At 33.1% G+C, this 19,708-nt stretch overlaps 1 protein-coding gene across 6 annotated transcripts in view; it reads left to right on the plus strand.

The window, feature by feature from the left end:
- LOC109713859 (cell cycle checkpoint protein RAD17) overlaps window positions 3,820-19,708 on the plus strand; it is a 32,287-nt gene continuing 16,398 nt past the window's right edge. For 5 of the 6 annotated variants that reach the window (XR_002217189.1, XM_020238109.1, XM_020238111.1 and 2 more), the window contains exons 1-5: window positions 3,820-4,226; window positions 6,064-6,133; window positions 9,157-9,239; window positions 10,715-10,762; window positions 17,488-17,544. Coding sequence is in view for 5 of the 6 variants with exons in the window: in XM_020238109.1 (XP_020093698.1) it covers window positions 4,029-4,226; window positions 6,064-6,133; window positions 9,157-9,239; window positions 10,715-10,762; window positions 17,488-17,544 (456 nt within the window). In the remaining variant the exon portion in view is untranslated. Of the gene's footprint in view, window positions 4,227-6,063; window positions 6,134-9,156; window positions 9,240-10,714; window positions 10,763-17,214; window positions 17,259-17,487; window positions 17,545-19,708 lie in introns of those variants that run through there. The other variant, XM_020238113.1, reaches the window with a different exon arrangement.

Raw genomic sequence — 19,708 nt, forward strand, 5'->3', positions numbered from 1 at the left:
TTTGAATTAAGTATGAATTAAATCTACTCTTACGTATTACGTGATTTACGGATAGAAAAGAGAAAATATTTGAGAAATACATATGTAGACAAGAGATAACAAATATCAAGGATATTTTTGTCAAGAAAATTGACATATATTTTTACTTTTATTCATTAGATAAGATTCAATAGCAAAAACTTAAGATTTATATTTGAAAATAAATTATTATTTGAATAATTATTTAAAATGGTTGGTTGAAAAATAGTAAATATGAAAATATCTATCTATCTATTACTATATACTAAAGTAGAACCCTTTATGAACCTTATGTGAGAAGCTGACATGTGGCTTTCTATATGCTTGCCACGTGTTAAGCTCAAATATAGATTTTCTACTTTAGAAAAAATAAAATTAGAATTTTTAAGAAAATAATATCTTTTACTATATTATTAAAAATCACCTATAATGAAGGAGATTTTATTTCAAAATCACCTATAATTATATTGAGATATTTGAGAAATTCACGGATATTATGTTGCGAAAGAATTGGCGGGTGTGGATATTACGAGTGAGAAAGAAAATATTTATCTTTATTTTTATTTCAAAGTCACTTATAATTATGTTAAGATATTTGAAAAATTCACGGATATTATGTTGCGAAAGAATTGGCGGTTGTGGATATTACGCGTGAGAAGGAAAATATTTATCTATATTTGGGAATAAATTATTACAAGCACAAATATAGATTTTCTACTTTAGGAAAAATAAAATTAGATTTTTTAAGAAAATAATATCTAATTCATGGATATTACATTGCGAAAGAATTGGCGGATACAGATATTACGCGTGAGAAGGAAAATATTTATCTTTATTTGGGAATAAATTATTACTTAGTTAATTATTTGAAATGATTGGTTGAAAATTACTGGACATAAAAATATTAGTAAAAAAGGATACAGGCATTTTTGGAAAGAGGAAAAAATTCAAAACTCACGTAGTATAGATATAGATATTACATGTCACTTCCCTACTATCACTCATTCTGCAATTTTTATTTCGTAATTTTTTTCCTACTGTCACTCCTGTATCCTTCTCAGTTCTTAAATGTTGATGCTTTAAAATATAACATATTATTTTCATTTTATTATTTAAATACGAAGCAAGTATTAATTTTTTTTCTTGGATGTCTTATTGTTCTCAGGATATGGCACTTGGGTATGATTCTATACGTGACATCACTCTTCTTGGAGACAAATGGAAGATCAAAGTCAGAGTGATTTGTCTGTATACTATGCCTGAATTTAATCGTCCAGAGGTGGTGAATAGCCTAGAGTTAGTTCTTTCTGATCAAAATGTAAGATACGACTTTCATTTTCAAATTGAACATACGTTTGCTTTGTTTTTATTAAAAGATACTACATAATTTGTTTATTTTCTATTATAGGGAGATAGAATACATGCAACGGTAAGAAAAGCTTTTTTGAACAAATTTAAATGCCTTTTTACAGAAGGAAAAGTTTATGTGATCAACCAGTTTGGAGTGGGGTAGAGCAGCGGCTCCTATAGGACCACTATACATCCTTACAAAATCAATTTTCAATATTCTACGGTTGTACGTGAGATGGAAGATGTTTTGACAATATCAAAGTATGGATTTATATTTACCTCTTTTGATGAAATACTTGCTAATGTCGCTGATGACAAATATTTAGTAGGTAAGAGTTGTTACATGCATCAAATATTTAATTTTTAAAATTTAATTTTTAATATGTGTACCTACTATATTGATTCTTACGTTTTATTTTTCTAATTTATCAGATGTCATTGAGAAGCTTTCTGGAATTAGTAGAATGGAAGAAAGCTGCAAGGACGGTAAAGAAACAAAAAAAATTACGATGCTACTTGAGGATGACAAGTAGGTGCTCATAATTATAAATATATCTTTTGAATGTTTATATGTTTTTTTTCAGTTAACTGCTTATTATTATAAATAGATGACTAGATTGACAGTTATATCCAAAATAAATTATATTGTATTTATCAATCTGATAACTTTATATTACGACACTCATGTCTACATCTTAAATAACGGTACTTTACGTTCTTTGAGTTTTCTTGCTAATATAAATATAAATATAAAAATTATCTATAAGTAGCATTTGTAGTGTAATGGTTCTTTTAATTTGTATTTTGGTCATTTAGTACTTTTTTCTCTAAAACTTATAGTAACAAGAAGCTGGGTTGCACATTGTGGGGAAGGTTTGCTGAAGAACTTCATACTTATAGACAAGTAGGGGATGAAAGCTCTGTCATAATTATAATGCAATGATGCAAGATAAAAGACGTTGCAGGTATCTCATTTATTCAAACTTTGGATATTATTTATATTCTTACTAATTATACTAATTATTGTATATCTATGGGCAACATAGGTTCACGTAGTATATCAAACTCTCTTTATGCAACCAAGATGATGATCAACACCGATATATTAAAAATATTGGAGTTCAAAAATAAGTAAGTTAACCAATAACCTTATTATTTTTTTATATATATATTGTTTACTTACATTAAAATATAAAATTTAGGATTGTAAGCGGAGAACTAAGTCAATCTATGGTGCTTAGTGAAATTTCAACTCAATCCACTATTTCTCTAACGGATGACTTCCTAAAAGTATTTCAAAAGAAAACTCTGGCTGAAATTCAAGAATGCCAACAGGTAAACAAGTGTAAATATCTTTTCCATATTTATCGTTTTAATACATTTTATTCTCTTATTCTTAATATTGAATATATATCATTTTTTCAGCCTTGTGTATGTGTCACTCTAGCAATTATTCTAAGTGTTGAGACTGAGCGTGGCTGGTACTACAATTCTTATAAAAAGTGTAGCAAAAAGGTGATTCCTGATGGAGCTGGATTCTATTGTGAATTTTGTGAGAGAATGGTAACTTGTGTTGGACTAAGGTGAGAATTTTTACTTCTGCACTTGATGTGTATGATTTAATGTGATATTTTTCTAACAACAACCTACAATATGCATGCTATGACAATAAACAAGAGTCAAGGTAAATCGTTATCACATGTTGGCTTATATCTACCTAGACCGATATTCAGTCATGGTCAGTTATATGTTGCAATATCTAGAGTTCGAAGCAACGACAGATTGAATATTCTAATTTGTGATAAAGATGGTTTATTATCTAAAACCACAAGCAATGTGGTTTTTAAAGAAGTGTTTTAGAATTTAAAATAGGTGAACGATTTATTTTTCTTCATGTTATTTCAAAATTTACAATTTTTCAACAATTCAACTCTGTCATTTTATTTTTTAAATAAATTTAGATATTTTTCCGAAATGCTTAAATATTAATGTCATTTGTAATTTTTCATATCAATTTTAGTTATCATTTTGTTTTGCACATCAATATATAAATGTAAATTATTTTGCACACCAATTTATAGATAATAGAGCAGGGTTGAATTTTGCTTTTTATTTGATTATTTATTTTGGTCCATAATTTTTTTTCTCTACCTTTTGTACTTTAATATGTACTATAATTAAAATTGATAGTATATTTTTTTATTTGTTTAAAAAATATAATATTAATTAGAATAATTTTTTTTATCATCACAATAAGTTTTATTATTTTATATTATTATATTATTCGTGCATCGCACGGGTCAAATACTAGTTAGTAAAAAAGATAGATATATTTTTGAAATGAAAAAAATATTTAAAACTCAAGCTTTTACAAGTAGTATAGATACAGATAATCCTAGATAATATATATAAGTAGTAAATATCGGCTTCGTTATAGTTTGAGGACGAACGTACAATTTTCCTGCTCAGCGGGAAGGCAAAAAGCCCCCGTCGTCGGTTCCCCCTCTCGGAAGCCATTTTTCGCCTCCCTACAGTACTGAATCCCCGCCCAACCAAACCCACCCTGCGTACGATCTCTTCCCTGCACCTTCGATTTCATCGAGAATGTCCCTACTCGAATAGCCGCATAAAGGAGCGGCAAGCACCTCTTCGTCCGCTCCATGGGGAAGCGGCGGCCCGTGATCGTGCTCTCCTCCTCCTCCTCCTCCTCCTCGGAGAATGAGGACGGCCAACGTGACTCAGCCGGCGGAGGTCGCCGAGCCTCGAGGTCGAGACTTGGAAAGCTTCCCGTTTCGAGGAAGAAGGTCTGCCGGGGGAGGGCGAAGAAGGATCGCTTTTCCGGCGAAGCAACGTTGAAGGTAAAGATTATACTTCTGATTTATTAATTGTGAAGTTCTCTACTTTTGCCCATAAGAATGATGAAGTTAGACATGCATTTTTGCTGAATTTTGACAGTTTGTTAGTCTCTCAACTGTGGCCCAACTATTAACGTGGTCACTGAACTCTTCATTGTCTATCAATCAAAGCTGCCCAAGTCCTATAATTGTTCAACTTCATCCACCAAGCCAATGTCTGATCCATAGGTATAGTGAATCAGTTGCATGTGTGTTGACTGGACTGCATCGTGCAATCCTTAACCATCCTTGCCATTTTGCCAGCAAAACCAGTAGCGCATTCGTGTAAAGCATGATGCCAATAAGTGAATCTACTTTTGCGGACTTAAGGCAATTCGGTAAGTTGAGATGAAGAATATGTCCACTTTATCTGTAAGGAAGAAGGTTTGTAAAATAAGCTCGACGAATTCCCATAAAAAAGAAAAACTTCACAAGGCAGCATAGATAGTAGATGCCTTTAATTAGTTTGCAAGCTTCTGACTTCATAAACATTATGTGGTGTTGGGCATTCTTTTGATTTTGGACTTAATTGGTGAGTGCTTCTGAGAAAATTGTTGCATTTTATCTCGGATACTTGAAATATTATGTCGTACTTTAGAGCAAGAAAATCAACTCTTATATGAGCTCCCAGCAATTTGCTCATTTGAGCTTAGACTAAAGCTACTTTTGATTATGCAAGATGCTGTTTCATTACGCACTTCGGATTCTTTCATTTCCTTGTAATTCCTTACAAGTTCGTTCTCCCTTCACCAGATATGGCGAACTAACTATATATATGAAAGCATTCTTGCAGCGAGAGAGAGAGAGATATTTTGGGCTATATGTAACTCGCTGGTTCATGAGTCCTCTCATGATTAAAGACCAACTAACTAACATATATACAAAGTGCGAAGCACAGAGGCACCAAGTATTCAGTACATAACTTGCATGATTTGTTATTTCTCTACATGGCACGCCAAGTTTATGTGAGTCAACCTATCAACAGTAGCAACCATCTTGCCAAATCGTTATCAGTTTGCCTCACAGTTCTACCCTAATATCCCTATTTTTAGCTTAAAAACTAGTTGCATTTCTTCTTTTTTTTTTCTTTTCTTTTTTGAGAGAAAAACTAGTAGTTGTATTTCTGAAAGACATTAGTGCATGCCAGAGGATTATTTAGTATCATCATCCATTTCAAGCTGATCTTAAGTCGGTCTAAATGGAAAATTTCTTAGCTGTAGCTATGCCACTGAATTGAATTGCCTTCCTCTATAGGGCATGCCCAAACCTTCATTATGTTTTTTAATGTCTAAATAGGATTCACAAGTGGTCCATATTGCTCTTGGTATCATAAAAATGCCAAGAGGGCTGGATTTAGCTTGGGAAATTTACATTGTGGCCAACTAAAGGAATGGAAAATTCAATAAAACATATGTAGCACATGTGGAAGGCATGCAATGTCGTAGACATGCTCGGCGAGTGCCAGTAGTGGCAAAAAAAAGATGATTTTATCTCTCTCTCTCTCTCTCTCTCTCTCTTTGAGATTTTGATGCTTCTTTCAGATTCTTATGTAATTTTTTTTTGATTCTTGAAATGGTTATTAGAAATCAGTAGTAGACAGCTATTAAAAGTATCTTCTCAACCTATTCTTCGGAACTTCATCACAAAATGGTCTTTATCTCCTTTGCCTTTTTTTATATGAAAAAACAGCTTCAGCATGTGAGACTCTTATTAGTGGTTTTAGCATGCTTCCTTTTCTTATGTTTGTTTTTTTACATCTCATTTACAGGATAATAAGTAACCTTTATTCTTTTTGCATTAGGTGAAGGCTGAATTTGATATGCTTTCTGAAAATTTTTCTGAATGCCTTCATGACTTTAGCTTGACGCAAGGTAAATTTGCTTCAAACCTTTTATATGGTATTTTTATATTACGTCCTCAGTTTGGAGCACTTATAGAATTCATCCTTAGCTTATGATAGGGTTCTATTTATTTGTTTGAGTACTGACAAGAACGTAGAATAACCTAACATACTTGAGGCACATAATCATGTTTCTTAGGCTAGAGTTTTCATCTACTTTAAGAATGTTGGAGCTAGATAATTATTTAGTTATGAACTGTCATTATTAGATTCATTGTTAGTCTGGTTAGAGCTGTAGAAAGTTCCTATTCAAAGTAGTTTCTATAAAGGATTGCAGTCTGCTTTAGTATTTATTGAGCCAATCAGGAGGAAGACTAATGCAACTTGTATCTTACTGTTTGTCGAATGGCCTTTGCTGAGATGAAAAATGAAACTGCGATATGAAGAAAGTTGCTCTAAGTTTTGCCTTATGCTTGCAGTAAACCATTCTTTGGTATGTTAAATAACAATATTTCACTGGACTAGGTTAGATAATCATGCACCTAACCCTGGTTTGCACCCATATGTTTTTATTGTAGGTCAAACACCATCTTGGTCCAAATTTGGCTCATGTAGTATAAGCTACATATGAATTCAATTCTATTTTACTTTGTTATTTTTTTGAATTATTTCGGTGCTTAATGACAGTTTAAGTTGAGATACTTTATGGATTGGCTTATTTTTTAAGATTTAACTAGTTTTATATTTGGGAGAAATGAGATAAAATTCCTACATGTAACGAACGGATCTTTTCTTAATTTATGATTAGAGATTCAAACCCTTTAAATTCAAGGAATTTTGTTGGATATTCAATTTGGATCTTTATTACAAATAGTCCACAATGCTTTATGTAATTTAAGTTATTTTGAATTTAATGAAGTGGTATCAGAGTTTGTCTTGACTCTTGAATTTGTTTTGTACCGCATGGTTATCTTCTTCCCACGTTACCCTTCGACTTTGTTAATTGGTCTCCTTCCTCTGTCTTAATTATTTGTCTTCTTTGTCTTCTTTCTTCCTTCTTTGCTACAGTATCTATGCTATAGCATTTCTACTATAGTGCTATTGCAACAGTGTTGTGCTACCATTCTACTGCTATGATACCATCTTTACTGCACTATTACACTGCTGTTTATATCAAAACCTCCAAAGAAGTAATTGTGGAGGATGATTTAAAGTTTTCCACAAGAATCAGAATGTGAACTTTGATTGTGCATATTGGAGATTACTTTTTATAGTTTTGCAAATTATTTGTTCCAATGCATTATGCATTGACTACAAGTATAATAGAGCTGCATATACCACCTTATCTAATGGTGTTCCTTGAAATGGGTATTAATGTTTCAATAAAAGATCGAAGTTTGGTTCCTTCTAGTACTTTTTTTTTTGTTTTTTTGTTTTTGGTGTGAATCCATATTATGCAATGCAATAGATATGGATTAGACAAAGATGACAATGGGAAAGCCATGGTTGGACAAATGCCACATTAAGCTTCGTCCTAATTTTTTTTTCCTTCATAATTTTTGTATCAAGAAAAAAAAAGCTTTCTATATTTTATCGAGAATTAAACAAGTCATAAAGAATATTGCTAGTTACGAAGTCTGAATTCACAATTGCAACCTCCTTCATATGGGTATCAAATAAGATATGGTCAACAAAAGCTCGATCAAGGGCTAGTATTTGTGTATTAAGGTCTTCGTATTTGTGTATGCTAGTCGAAGGCTTTCCCAAATTGCTTAAATTTCTTGATCTTTTCTTCAATGCTCATTTGTGGAAAGTATATGTAGTTGAGTTCCAAGATCCCACTCATTCTTTCTCCGACATTGTGGTGGAGATTTTGCTGGTGCCTGATGCTGATTGTTTTTATTGTAGGCACTGAACTAAAACTCTTTTTCCTACTAGAGATGTTTGATTTTAATTCTTTGGTGCTACTGATTTTGAAATATCTCGGGGACAGTTTGTTTGAAGATAGCGATCTGTATAGTCTAAACAAGTTAGGGTTTTAGTTTATTAGGTTTTAACTTAAGAGTGGAAAATTGCTTAGTTGAGTTGTTTTGATTTTATAGAGTTAATTTTGTATGTAATTGGATTGATTCATGTCTGTTTTTTGTTACATTTGAGTTCGGGCCCACATATTTTAGTTGTTCTTTTTTTTTTTTTGAAAGCATCGTAGTTCAATTTTCTATTTTTGATGGAATTTCAGTTGTTTTGATCCATATTTTTGGGGTAATATTTAGTGTCCTGTTTGGGCTCTATAAAGCTAATTTGAGAGAGCCGAAGATTTGAATTGGATAAGGTTTTGTTTCCTTAATGGGAGTTCTAACAAGTCTTATTTGTATTTACAGAGTTCTATTTTGTAATAGATAGGTTTGTAATGGTCTTGAATGATTAAAAATTTTTCCTAGGCCATTTGATGCTTTTATGTTTAGTGCAAAGTTGGGATCCAACACTAGAGTTGATGTATGATGAAGTTTGGTTAATGGAAGTTAGTTTTCACAAGGGGCATGCATTCTGTACCTTCTGCTATCATTCCTCTAATTTTTTTTTTTCCCTTCCTGCTTCCTACTTATTCCCTTCTTGTCCTTTTATTTCTCTGACTTGCTGCATTCGGTTACCTTGAATCTTCATGGACTTAGCAATAATAGGTTAAACATAGCTTGGTATTGGGTTACGCTTTACTTGTTAGTTTGGGTTAGGTCAAGGCATATGGTCATGTTCATTTAGAAGTTCTACGGTCTTAGCAAAAGCATTTAGCATGTGTGAGAATGCTTTTGCTAATGCATGTAGTAACATAAAAAATGTTCACCAATAACTGATCAGAGGTGTCAACGCGGAACAATATTATTGAGGTTTTACTGCACAGCACTGCCAGACAGGGCTATGTAATTCCTAGATAAGATAAGGTTGTTTTTCACATAATGCCCTTTGAATGCTGGTCATGAGTAGAGCACCATACTTGCTTTGTTTAATATATGTAGCATTTATTGCTATTTGCTGAAAACTGTACTTCTATAACAGGATTTTTGTGTAATGCAAAAGAGCTATGGGTTGATAAACATAAGCCTACTTCCTTGGCCGAACTTGCTGTTCACAAGAAGAAGGTATGTTTTCAAATTTGCTCTCTTCTATTGGTCCTTACTTCTTTCCCTCTCATTAGTTCATGTAGGCTTAAACTATACATTACAATTTCAAGAAATTTTTTGAACTATGTTTGGTTTTTTTTTAAAAAAATCTAAAATGTAAGAAGAAATTCATTACCTTTTTCTTGTTAAATAGCAATATACGGCCACTAAAAGAATACGCAAGACTAGACCAAGTCCAAAGAAGATGAAAAGCAAAAGACTCTAAAAATCCTCCAAGTTTCTTATACAAAAAACATTGGACTCGTGTACTCGTAGATAATATATGCTATAGCTTGCTCGTAAACCAATCTCTTAAAATGAACAACACTTATAAAAAAACAACACTTATGTAATTAGACCGTTGTTTTACTTCCACAGTTCTATTCGAAATTGACAATATCAGCAGAGGATTTGAATGGTTAAAAAATGAAGCAGTATCATACAAAGCCTTAATCTATGAAGATCTTGCATATTTGATTGTCCAATTTAGTTGATTGAGAGATCTTCACTATTTTCAATTTCTAGTTTCCCCATGTAATACGGTTAAATATCTTATCTCGGCTATTAGCATTTTGAGTGGTGGTCAGATCCAAGAGGTTAAAAGGGTTAAGCGTGCAAGGACTAGAGTGGTTCTAGGATGGGTGATTCCCCTGGAAAGTGGGGCGTCACATAGGATTTCTATATTAACCATATATGCTTCGGTTTCTCATTGCCTGGAGAATTTATTCAGTTGACCTTAAGCTAACCCGATTATCAAATTCAATTGCATTAGGATGAATCCGAGTAATTGGGAAGACTTTGAATTACAAATTGATTTATGCATTTTGAGTTACAACTTTGAGATATCAAGAGATCTTTAAGAACCATCTAAGATTTAAATTTGGTAAAGAGCATTTCCAGAGCAGTGAATGAGAGGTATGGTCCACTTCACTGTCAATGCATGTTGGCTTCATATGATGCTAGAGATCACCAAAAACTGTTATCTCCTGTTTTGTAAACCCTTACACATCACCTTGCGGATTTATTGTGAAGTTTGAATTGATACGACGTGTCTGCACTCCATGCTTGTACTTGCATATGCTGGTCTTAAACAGGGAAACAAATCATTGATTGAAATACTATTCAGTTTCCGAATTAATATGCCTTTGGAAGTTGGAATAGCTGGGTTATGATCAAGTGTAACTTTGATGCTTTTCATTTACCATTTCAATTGCCTATCTTATGTGTATTTTTCCTCATCAAGTAATACCCTCATGCTGGTTCATTATTTTAAACTTCTGGTCTTAATGTCCTTCAATTTCTAATAACTCTAAGGTAAGAGGCTTAAACTTGCCTAACATGTTGTTCAATAGCTACTTATTTTGTGAAAATTATGAAAGTTATCTTCTTTTCGAATTTTATTGGTGGAAGATGTATCTTCTAAAATTTTTCTTTCTTTAACCATGATATAATAGGTTGAAGAAGTCAGACGATGGTTGGAAGAACGGGTGAAGATATCAAAGGTAATTTTTCATTTACTATGTATGATTCCACCTGGCAATGATACTTTTGTCAGAGTTGACACATGAATATTTATTTCAAACCTCGTCAATTGCAACCAAGCTTATCATTATGTGATGATGTGCGAATTGTTCATGATGGACCTTGAAGTCATCTATCTTAGTAGATATATCTAATCTAGATAAATATAGCTTTTGTAACTTTCTCGGCTAACTAATATGCTTGGTTCAAATCGGATAAGCACTTGCTATATCAATACTTTTATTTTCTTAAAAAATTGTATTTTAGCATATTGATGTTCACCTTATAGAAGTCGACACGCATACTTGTTTAAGAGAATTGAATTCCAGTAGTTAGTCACAACCAGGGTTTAAAGTACCGTCTTGTGCTGTATTGTATAGGGCGGCACGTAGGGGCAAAACATAGGGGGGTCCTCGAACCCCCCCCCCTCCCACACCCGCCAGCATGACGCGACACTTTTGTCGTGGTTTTTCTTTTTTGCTTTTTGCTTTTTTTTTTTTTTTTTCTTTGCATCTCGGTAGAACCTACCCTTTCTCCCCCCCACCCGCCCCTCCCCACCAAATTCTTTTTGTTTTTTTGGTTTGTTGCACTTTTCTGTTTTTTTTATTTGGCTTCTTCCTAAAATTATTTTCCTTTTTTTTTAAAGAAATATAAAATTGGGCAACTTTTAATCTATAGTTTATAAAAAATTGAAAATAGATGTACTTGATTTAATCAATATACGGGCAAATTTTTAATTTGCATATTTGGGCTCGGGCCTATCGGATCGAACCCCCCACTAACACCATAGACATCCATTTTTTCTTCGCAAATTATTTTATTAAAATTTGTCGCACCGCTAAGCTTTTGGCAAATCAGGGGAACAAAATCGAACTCGATAAATAAAGTTTGAAGCACATCTAACATAAAATTTTACTTTAGCGTTAGAAGATTGAAAATGTTGATAAAATTAAAAGCTAATCTAAATCAATTGATACTTAAATTTATTTAATTTATTTGTCATATAATTTATTGCTAAAAATTTATTGATAGATCTAACAATTTTCTTAAAAAATAAATAAAAAATAATTTTTAAAATAAATTTTAAAAATTATTTATTTCTATTCTCTATCAGGTATAGTTGTACTTTACATACAAAAAAGTTTACCAGTATGCTAATTGACGAGTATAGTAAGCTGTACATAGCAAATATTCATAATTATTTGACTAAAATTTTTAAAATAACATTATAAGAGCTTATTGGAATAAAAAAAAAATTAAAATAAGTCCATACCAAAGTGTGCTTGTAGGAGGTCATGCGTATCTATCGGCTGTAAGTGTACCACGTGTTGGCATGGAAGCGTGCCTGTGCTGTATTGTGCCAAGCAGGGAGCGGCACGCCCCCGTGCCACGACACTTTAATCCTTGGTCACAACTACTTACATAAGTTCGTGTTTCTTACTATGTTTAAGAATAACCCGTGTTCTATTCTATTCTAATGGTGAACTTATTGAGTTGAGTAAGCTTTCATGCAGGTCACTTTTTGATGCCATGATAAAACATACTTTTTCAACGTTTGATGGGTAAATTACAAGAGACGCTTTGATTTTTCTTTATATAAGGACCTTTTGTGATGTATATATGATTTTATCCCTTCTATTGAATAAGTGTTACAATCATCTATTCATATTAGAATTAGGCTTCTATTTTTATTTTTATTTTTTTCTTAGGATTATTATTAGTTATTTACTTTGATTCATATTAGATTTGTATTCATACTCAAAGTAGGGTTTCTAGATGCTTATAATAAAAGGCTAAACTCATCTTTTTGTTTGTGTTGATTAATTTCATTAATAAAAGAAAAGTTAGCGTTTTTACCTCGTTGGCTCTTTTCTTCAATAAAGAGGAGTTTTTCTACCAATTTGGTACCACACCTTCGTTGTGACACTCTAATAGTCCCACATTGAATGGGAATGGGATTGTGATTGGGTATATAAGAGACCATGAAACTAGTAATAGTAACTAGATTTAAGCATTTTAGGCTGGTGGTTTGGGCCCAACGAGTTATTTTTGCTAGTGGGTTGGGTCATTACATTTGGTATCAGAGTCAATCACCAGTCGAAAATATAAGATGAGTTTTGGTTGAGCCAGGGTCGGAATGACATGCTAAGCCAGGATTGGAATGACAAGGCTAGCGAGAAAGTTTCACATCGCTTGATGATCTTGAGCTGTGTGTGTAATTGAGCTGACGAGGACGTCAGAGTCTAAACGAGGGGAGTCTGTGACACCGCAATAGTCCTACATCGGATGGGAATGTGGTTGTGATTGGGTATATAAGAGACCATGATACTAGTAATAAGAATCGGGCTCAAGCATTTTGGGTCGGTGATTTGAGCCAAACGAGTTATTATTGCTAGCGAGTTGGGTCGTTACATTCGTGGAATCCGAAGCCCACGATTTCATTTCTCCTTCGTGTCCGCATTTGATTCGGGATTAGGGTTTTCGTCAGCACTCAATGTCTCATGTAATATCCAAACCTATGTTGAAATCTAAGGCGTGTTGCTTAGCCTTTTTTTTCACCCAGGAATTGGAATTGGAATAGGATTCTATTTGTGGGTGTTTGGTATATGGGAGTCCAATTCCAATTCCAGGATGGAATGGGAATTCCCCAATGACCTATTTTTCGAAAAATATCTCAACTATATTTTATATTTTGATTTGAAATTGACTAATTTTTAACTTCAAATTTTAAATCAAATATAAGTTGTATTTAGAAATTCAATTTTAATTTTATATTTTGACTTAGAATTAAATTAAATTTTAATTCAATCAAGCATTTTTAGTTTCATCTATGAATTTAGGGCATGTTTGGTTCAAAATGGGAATCAAAATTGGAATAGGAGGAGTGAATCAAAATGGAAAACAAAATGATGAATCTCTTAATTTGTTTGGTTCACAATAGGACTTGGAATCGGAATCAACTTTTTATTATTAAATGGTTAAGAAATATTTAATCTACTCAAATTGTAATCAAAATTTAAATTTAAATTGTGATTCATAATTTAAATTTACAATTTAAATTTAAGTTCAAAGTCAAAATCTAAAGCTATATCTAAATTCAAATATCAAACATATATTGAAATCAAAATTTAAGTTTTAAAAATTAATAAATTTTAAATTTATATTATAATTTTAAATTTTATGTATATTATAAATTTAATCTAAATTAAATTTTTATGTAATTTGAATCATGGTTCCAAATGCTGCCCCTTGCTATATGGCAGCAAGGGGCGGCACGTACTGTGGCCCCAAGATGGAGGCATGGTACAGTCTCGCGCGATACCCGTCGGGGTATCGCGGCACGGTACCTTGCCCTTTTTTTTGTTGTGATTTTTTTTTGTTGTTGTAATTTTTTATTTAGGGTTTCAGAGTTGAAGATAACTAAATTACACTATCCTATCGCTAATTTGTTTTTTTTTATTTTGTTATTCCCTTCTCTTCCTTTACTTTAATTTTGTTATCTAATGATTCTAATCTTCTCTATTCTTGAATGTAATCTAGTCCAATCAAGAATTGCTTAATCTAATTTATAATGTCTAGTCAAATCTAATCTAGAATCTAATATAACATATATTTGAATTTATCTATTCTAATTTATAGTTACAAAACCTAATCAAATCGAATCTAGAATTATCTATTAGAGTATTAAATATAATAGAATATAACTAATTAAATTCGAATCCCGTAATTCCAAATTACCTAAATTAATCTAACATAGTTTAAAAATTCTAATCTAATCTGTTTTATATTTAAGTTTCTTAATTTGATTTAATCTAATCTAATCTTATGAACAACCTAATAATTTGATTTAATCTAATCTAATCTTATGAACAACCTAATGTAATCTAGAAGTATTGAAGTTGTTCTACTCCAATTTGTAATTTGTAAATTAGCATAAATAAAAAATAATTTTGATTTAGAATTATTAGATATATTAGATATATAGTTGATTATAGTAGATTATATAGCCAATTTAGTTTGACAATACTAGCTATATCTATAACAAAATTGTCAAATAAATTTTGTATCTGTAGATGACAATATGCTATATAATCCACCGCGACGATTTATGTGGAACTAAGCAGTCATCTCTTTGTAAAGATGTAAATTTAAATAATTATTGTACTTACGAATTTTGTTATTATATTTTAACTTTTATTCTCTATGAGGTATAGTTGTACTATTTGTGATACCCCGATTCTGAGGGGAGTCACCCATTCTAGAACTACAGAACTACTCTAGCCCTAGGCTTATTCAACCCTCTTAACCTCTTGGTCCTAGTCACTGTCCAAAATGCTATAACCGGGTTAAGAGGTTTAGCCCTACTATACATTACATGTAAAATTATTCCAAATCCTGGGGGTGTCAAATTCCTTCCCCCTTTAAGCCCTGACGTTCTCGTCATGCTCAAGAACTAGGCGATGTGAGACTTGTCTCGTTAGCCTTAGCCGACCATGTGGGAAGCCGTGCTCCGCCCGTTGTTTGACCATAGCTCAGCTATGATGCTTCGTTTCCCAGGGGATCATCCATCCTAGAACTGCTTTTTCCCAAGCATGCTTAAGTGTAGAATTTTGATGGGATGTGAACAAGGATTTAAGTGCCGTAGCATGGGGTCGTTTCGGAAACTTGCCGGCACGGTATGGTATGGTGCGTGCTGGGCCGTGCAGATGCGTGCCGGTCACAAAAAATTTATGTGTGCCGACACATAATAATATGAAATATTTATTTTTTTTAGCAACAAAATATTCAAACAATTTATTCTGTATTTTTATCAAATCTTTTGTACTTTATTGAAAAAATTACTTACTAATTTAAAGAATAGAGGGTTTTGAGTTGTGCCATTAGCACGGGGATTGTATCGTGCCGATATCTTGTTGGCACGATACGGCACGGTAGATACGGCCAGGGCTGATGGACACTTAAATCCTTGGATGTGATCATACTAGGCAGCACTAAAGCACCGAATCCCATTAGAACTCCGCAGTTAAGCGTGTTGGGGCGAGAGTAGTTCTAGAATGGATGACCTCCCTATAAAGCGTCACATTATAGAAACAAAGTTGTGAATTTCTCATTTACATATTCCTTTCCAACATCAGGCTAGAAAAATTTTACTACTGCACTCGCATATATAGTATGCAAGGATTCAATGTGTGCTTATGTGGGACATGAGTTTCGAGATCCATTGATATACTACTGCAGTCACATATATAGTAGGCAAGGATTCAATGTGGAAAGAGAAGGTTTTACATCACCTTCCTGACACACCGTTCATAGGTCATGGCAGATTTCTGAAAACCTTCAAGTGACTTTGAACAAGTTTCTATTGGCTGAGGGGTATGTAGAGACATTTGAGAACACATTTCAAAGTGCCCCATCTGTTGGAAAACTAAGTATGAGGCAGCCAAGCCCATAGGCTTGCTGATTCCAGAGTGCATTGGGAGGATATAAGCCCTGTGATTCTTGTAGTAGTTGATTGACTCACCAAACATGTAATTATTATGAGAAGTATAGTACAGGGATTTTAAGTGATGCTAATGTTAATTTCTATTTTGAAAGATTATACAAATTTCTGTTAAAAGAAAGAGTGATTTCATTCAATTCGAAGGCACCAATGGAGATTGAGAGAGTAGGACAAAATCAAGTTAGGAGTTGCGATAAGAAGCATGGTAGCACTGATTGAGCGAGTACTCTGGCCCAAGATTGCTGAGAAAAAAAAGGAATCCATACGGCTGACATCAAGCAAAGGCTTTGTTGTTGGATTTATATCTTAATAATCATTAGTGGTACTAATTGTAGTTTTCCTCTTGTAACATCATCATTCCTTTAATTAAATAATGTTATAAAGGCAAGTTTAGAAGCAGGAAGTTATGGTAGATTCTTCATTTCATTACTGATACCGTTAAAAAGAAATCAAATTTCTAATGCTGTGTTGAAATTCTTTGACGTGGTCATTGCTTATATTCTTGTATGTAGAAGTATAGGACAGTTTCACCTTTAAACAGTGACTGATTAATGTATGTTATTGTTAATGTTGATTATTTACTCAAAGGAAAAGTAGTCCCAGAACCACCTGATCTTTGGGATGACTGCAATTTGCCACCTGAATTTTAGAAAGCTTATATTTACCACCAAAACAGTCAATTCGTTGCAATCAAGCACCTTGCTTGATATTTCCATTAACTCATTAATGTACCATGAGCATGTAACTGTCATGTGACATGAAAAATATTTTTCAGGTTTTCTGATAGCACCAAAGTTTAAAGTTCAGCTGGTGATATGTAATCTGGCAAAAGCTTAGGTGGTGATTTACAATAGTGCTATAGTTCAGATGGTGAAATCTAATTTGTTGAAGTTTAGGTGGTGATTTGTCATTTTTTTCACTGTAACTTGACAGGGCATGCGAAGTTGGTTAATTGCAATGAACAGTTTGCTCTGGTGGTATGGTTAATTTGAACTTTTTAAACTTTTGGTGACGAATTGCAAGTGGGCCAAATGTCAAGTGGTTCCAGAGCTTTTTCCCCTTAGTTAATTGTTGAATTTCCTCTCTTTTTATGGAGACATTAGGCAAGAAAAGTGTTTTGTGTGCTTGCAGCTTTGCACAGAAAAGTATTACCTCCCTTTATTGTAGCACATAACTAATTCTGTAGGACTTCTCTGCTTTTAACAGCAAGGATCTAGGAACTGCACTCTTCTTCTCACTGGGCAAGCTGGAGTTGGAAAGTCTGTATGTTTTCTATTCTTTTTGTTTTATCCCTTAAAATACTATGCTACTCCTAGGGCGCATTTATTTTGGTGAAAGTGATGAGGGTGCATCTATACTTCCAGTGTCCGTGAATAATTCCCATGTTTGGTTTGAGAAAGTGAAAAAACATAATGCAACTGGACTTGCGCTTTGACCCTTGAGTTGCATTTAAGTGACTTCTCCCCCTGATGGAGCATAGGTAGTTCCATCTATGTTAATTAGTATTAAAAAATCAATTTTTTGATCCGAGCCAAGGATTTAAGTGCCCATCGGCAAGGATTTAGGTGCCGTGCCACGGGGTCGTGCTGGAAACTTGCTGGCACGATACAGCACAGTGCGTGCCAGGCCATACCGATGCGTGTCGGTCACAAAAAATATATATGTGCCGACATGTAATGGCATAAAATATTTATTTTCTTTAGCAACAAAATATGCCAATTTTTATTATATATTTTTATCAAATCTTTTGAACTTTATTGAGAAAATTATTTATTGATTTCAAAAATAGAGGGTTTTGAGTTGTGCCATTGGCACGGGGGACTGTATCGTGTCGATATCTTGTTAGCACGATACAGCACGGTGGATACGGCCCATGCCGATGGGCACTTTAATCCTTGCCCATTGGCATGGGCCGTATCTACCGTGTCGTATCATGCTAGCAAGATATCGGCACGATACAATCTCCGTGTCGATGGCGCAACTTAAAACCCTCTATTCTTTAAATCAGTAAGTAATTTTCTCAATAAAGCTCAAAAGATTTGATAAAAGTGCATAATAAATGATTGGCATATTTTGTTGCTAACGAAATAAATATTTTATGCCATTACATGTTGGCACACGTACATTTTTTATGACCGACACGCATTAGCATAGCTCGACACGCACCATGTCATACCGTGCCAGCAAGTTTTCGGCATGACCCCATGCCACGACACTTAAATCCTTGATCCGTGCCTATCGTTAGCAACAAAATATGAAGGCCCCTCCACCATCCAATTAAAAGGTTAAAAATGCATGAAGGCCCCTCCACCATCCAATTGTAAATTCAATATTTTTTCCATAATTAATCGAATAAATATTAATTACACGATTACACCTTAGTTGAGATTCATCAAAACAAATAGTAGAACTGACTTTCAGACTATTCTTTAAAAACAAATTACTATTGAAGAAACTCATTGTGGGGAAACTATAGTTTCAGTGTGACTATAGTTATACCTGATTTCGCTTACAAACAGACTCTCCCTTATGGAATCATCACTTTTAATCAATGAGTTTTCATTTCTTCCTGAGTCTATTTACATGAACATTCTTGATGGCTTTAACTTGTTTGCATGAGCTAACAACCTTTCAGCTTTTGCAAACAAATTCCCTTATTTTCTGATTTTCTTTTCTAGCCGGGAATTCGTCATCAACATATTGAGATTGATGTCTTGGCTAGTAGAGAAGATTTTGCTATTATTTTGTTGTTTGTCAAATTGTTATTTGTACTTGACAATGTAGTTCTGTGACTGACTATGTACAACATTATTTATATTTTGAAAGATTATTTTGTTGTGTTGCTACTTTCAAATTTAAGTTTTCATGCATATAAAGTATCACCTTAAACAATGATCATCTAGGCAAAGAAAATCAAACTCTCACCTTAACTTTTATTTCGTGAATCATATCATTGTTTAGTGAAACATTATATAGAGTCCGGCTACTATACTCTTATGAGTACGATCGCCTTTGTACTCATAAGTCGTTTTCGATGATGGAACTTTCGAATCAACGATCTATACTGTTAAACATTATCTAGACCATTTGAAACTTCTTAAAATCAAATCTCATAATTTTTTGACATCATTTATCTTATGATCAAAAGATCTCAAAATTGACAATTTTTAATAGCTGGTATGAGATACTTCCTAGTTTAATGGTATAAAATAATCGAAATCGGTTGAATTTTTGATAGAAAATTCTATTTACTATCTAGATAAAGATTAATAACTCCGATCTTAAATTGAAGTATCTGATTCTCTATTTTTAGGAAGTCATTTGATTTTGTCCGTTTATTTTATACCTGCTTGATAAACTTTATTATAATTTCAAAAAATTTCGAAATTTATTTTCTAGAAGTTTTAAATATTCTAGATTATATTTA

Source organism: Ananas comosus, linkage group 8, assembly GCF_001540865.1.
Source record: "Ananas comosus cultivar F153 linkage group 8, ASM154086v1, whole genome shotgun sequence".
Taxonomy (NCBI): Eukaryota; Viridiplantae; Streptophyta; class Magnoliopsida; order Poales; family Bromeliaceae; genus Ananas; species Ananas comosus.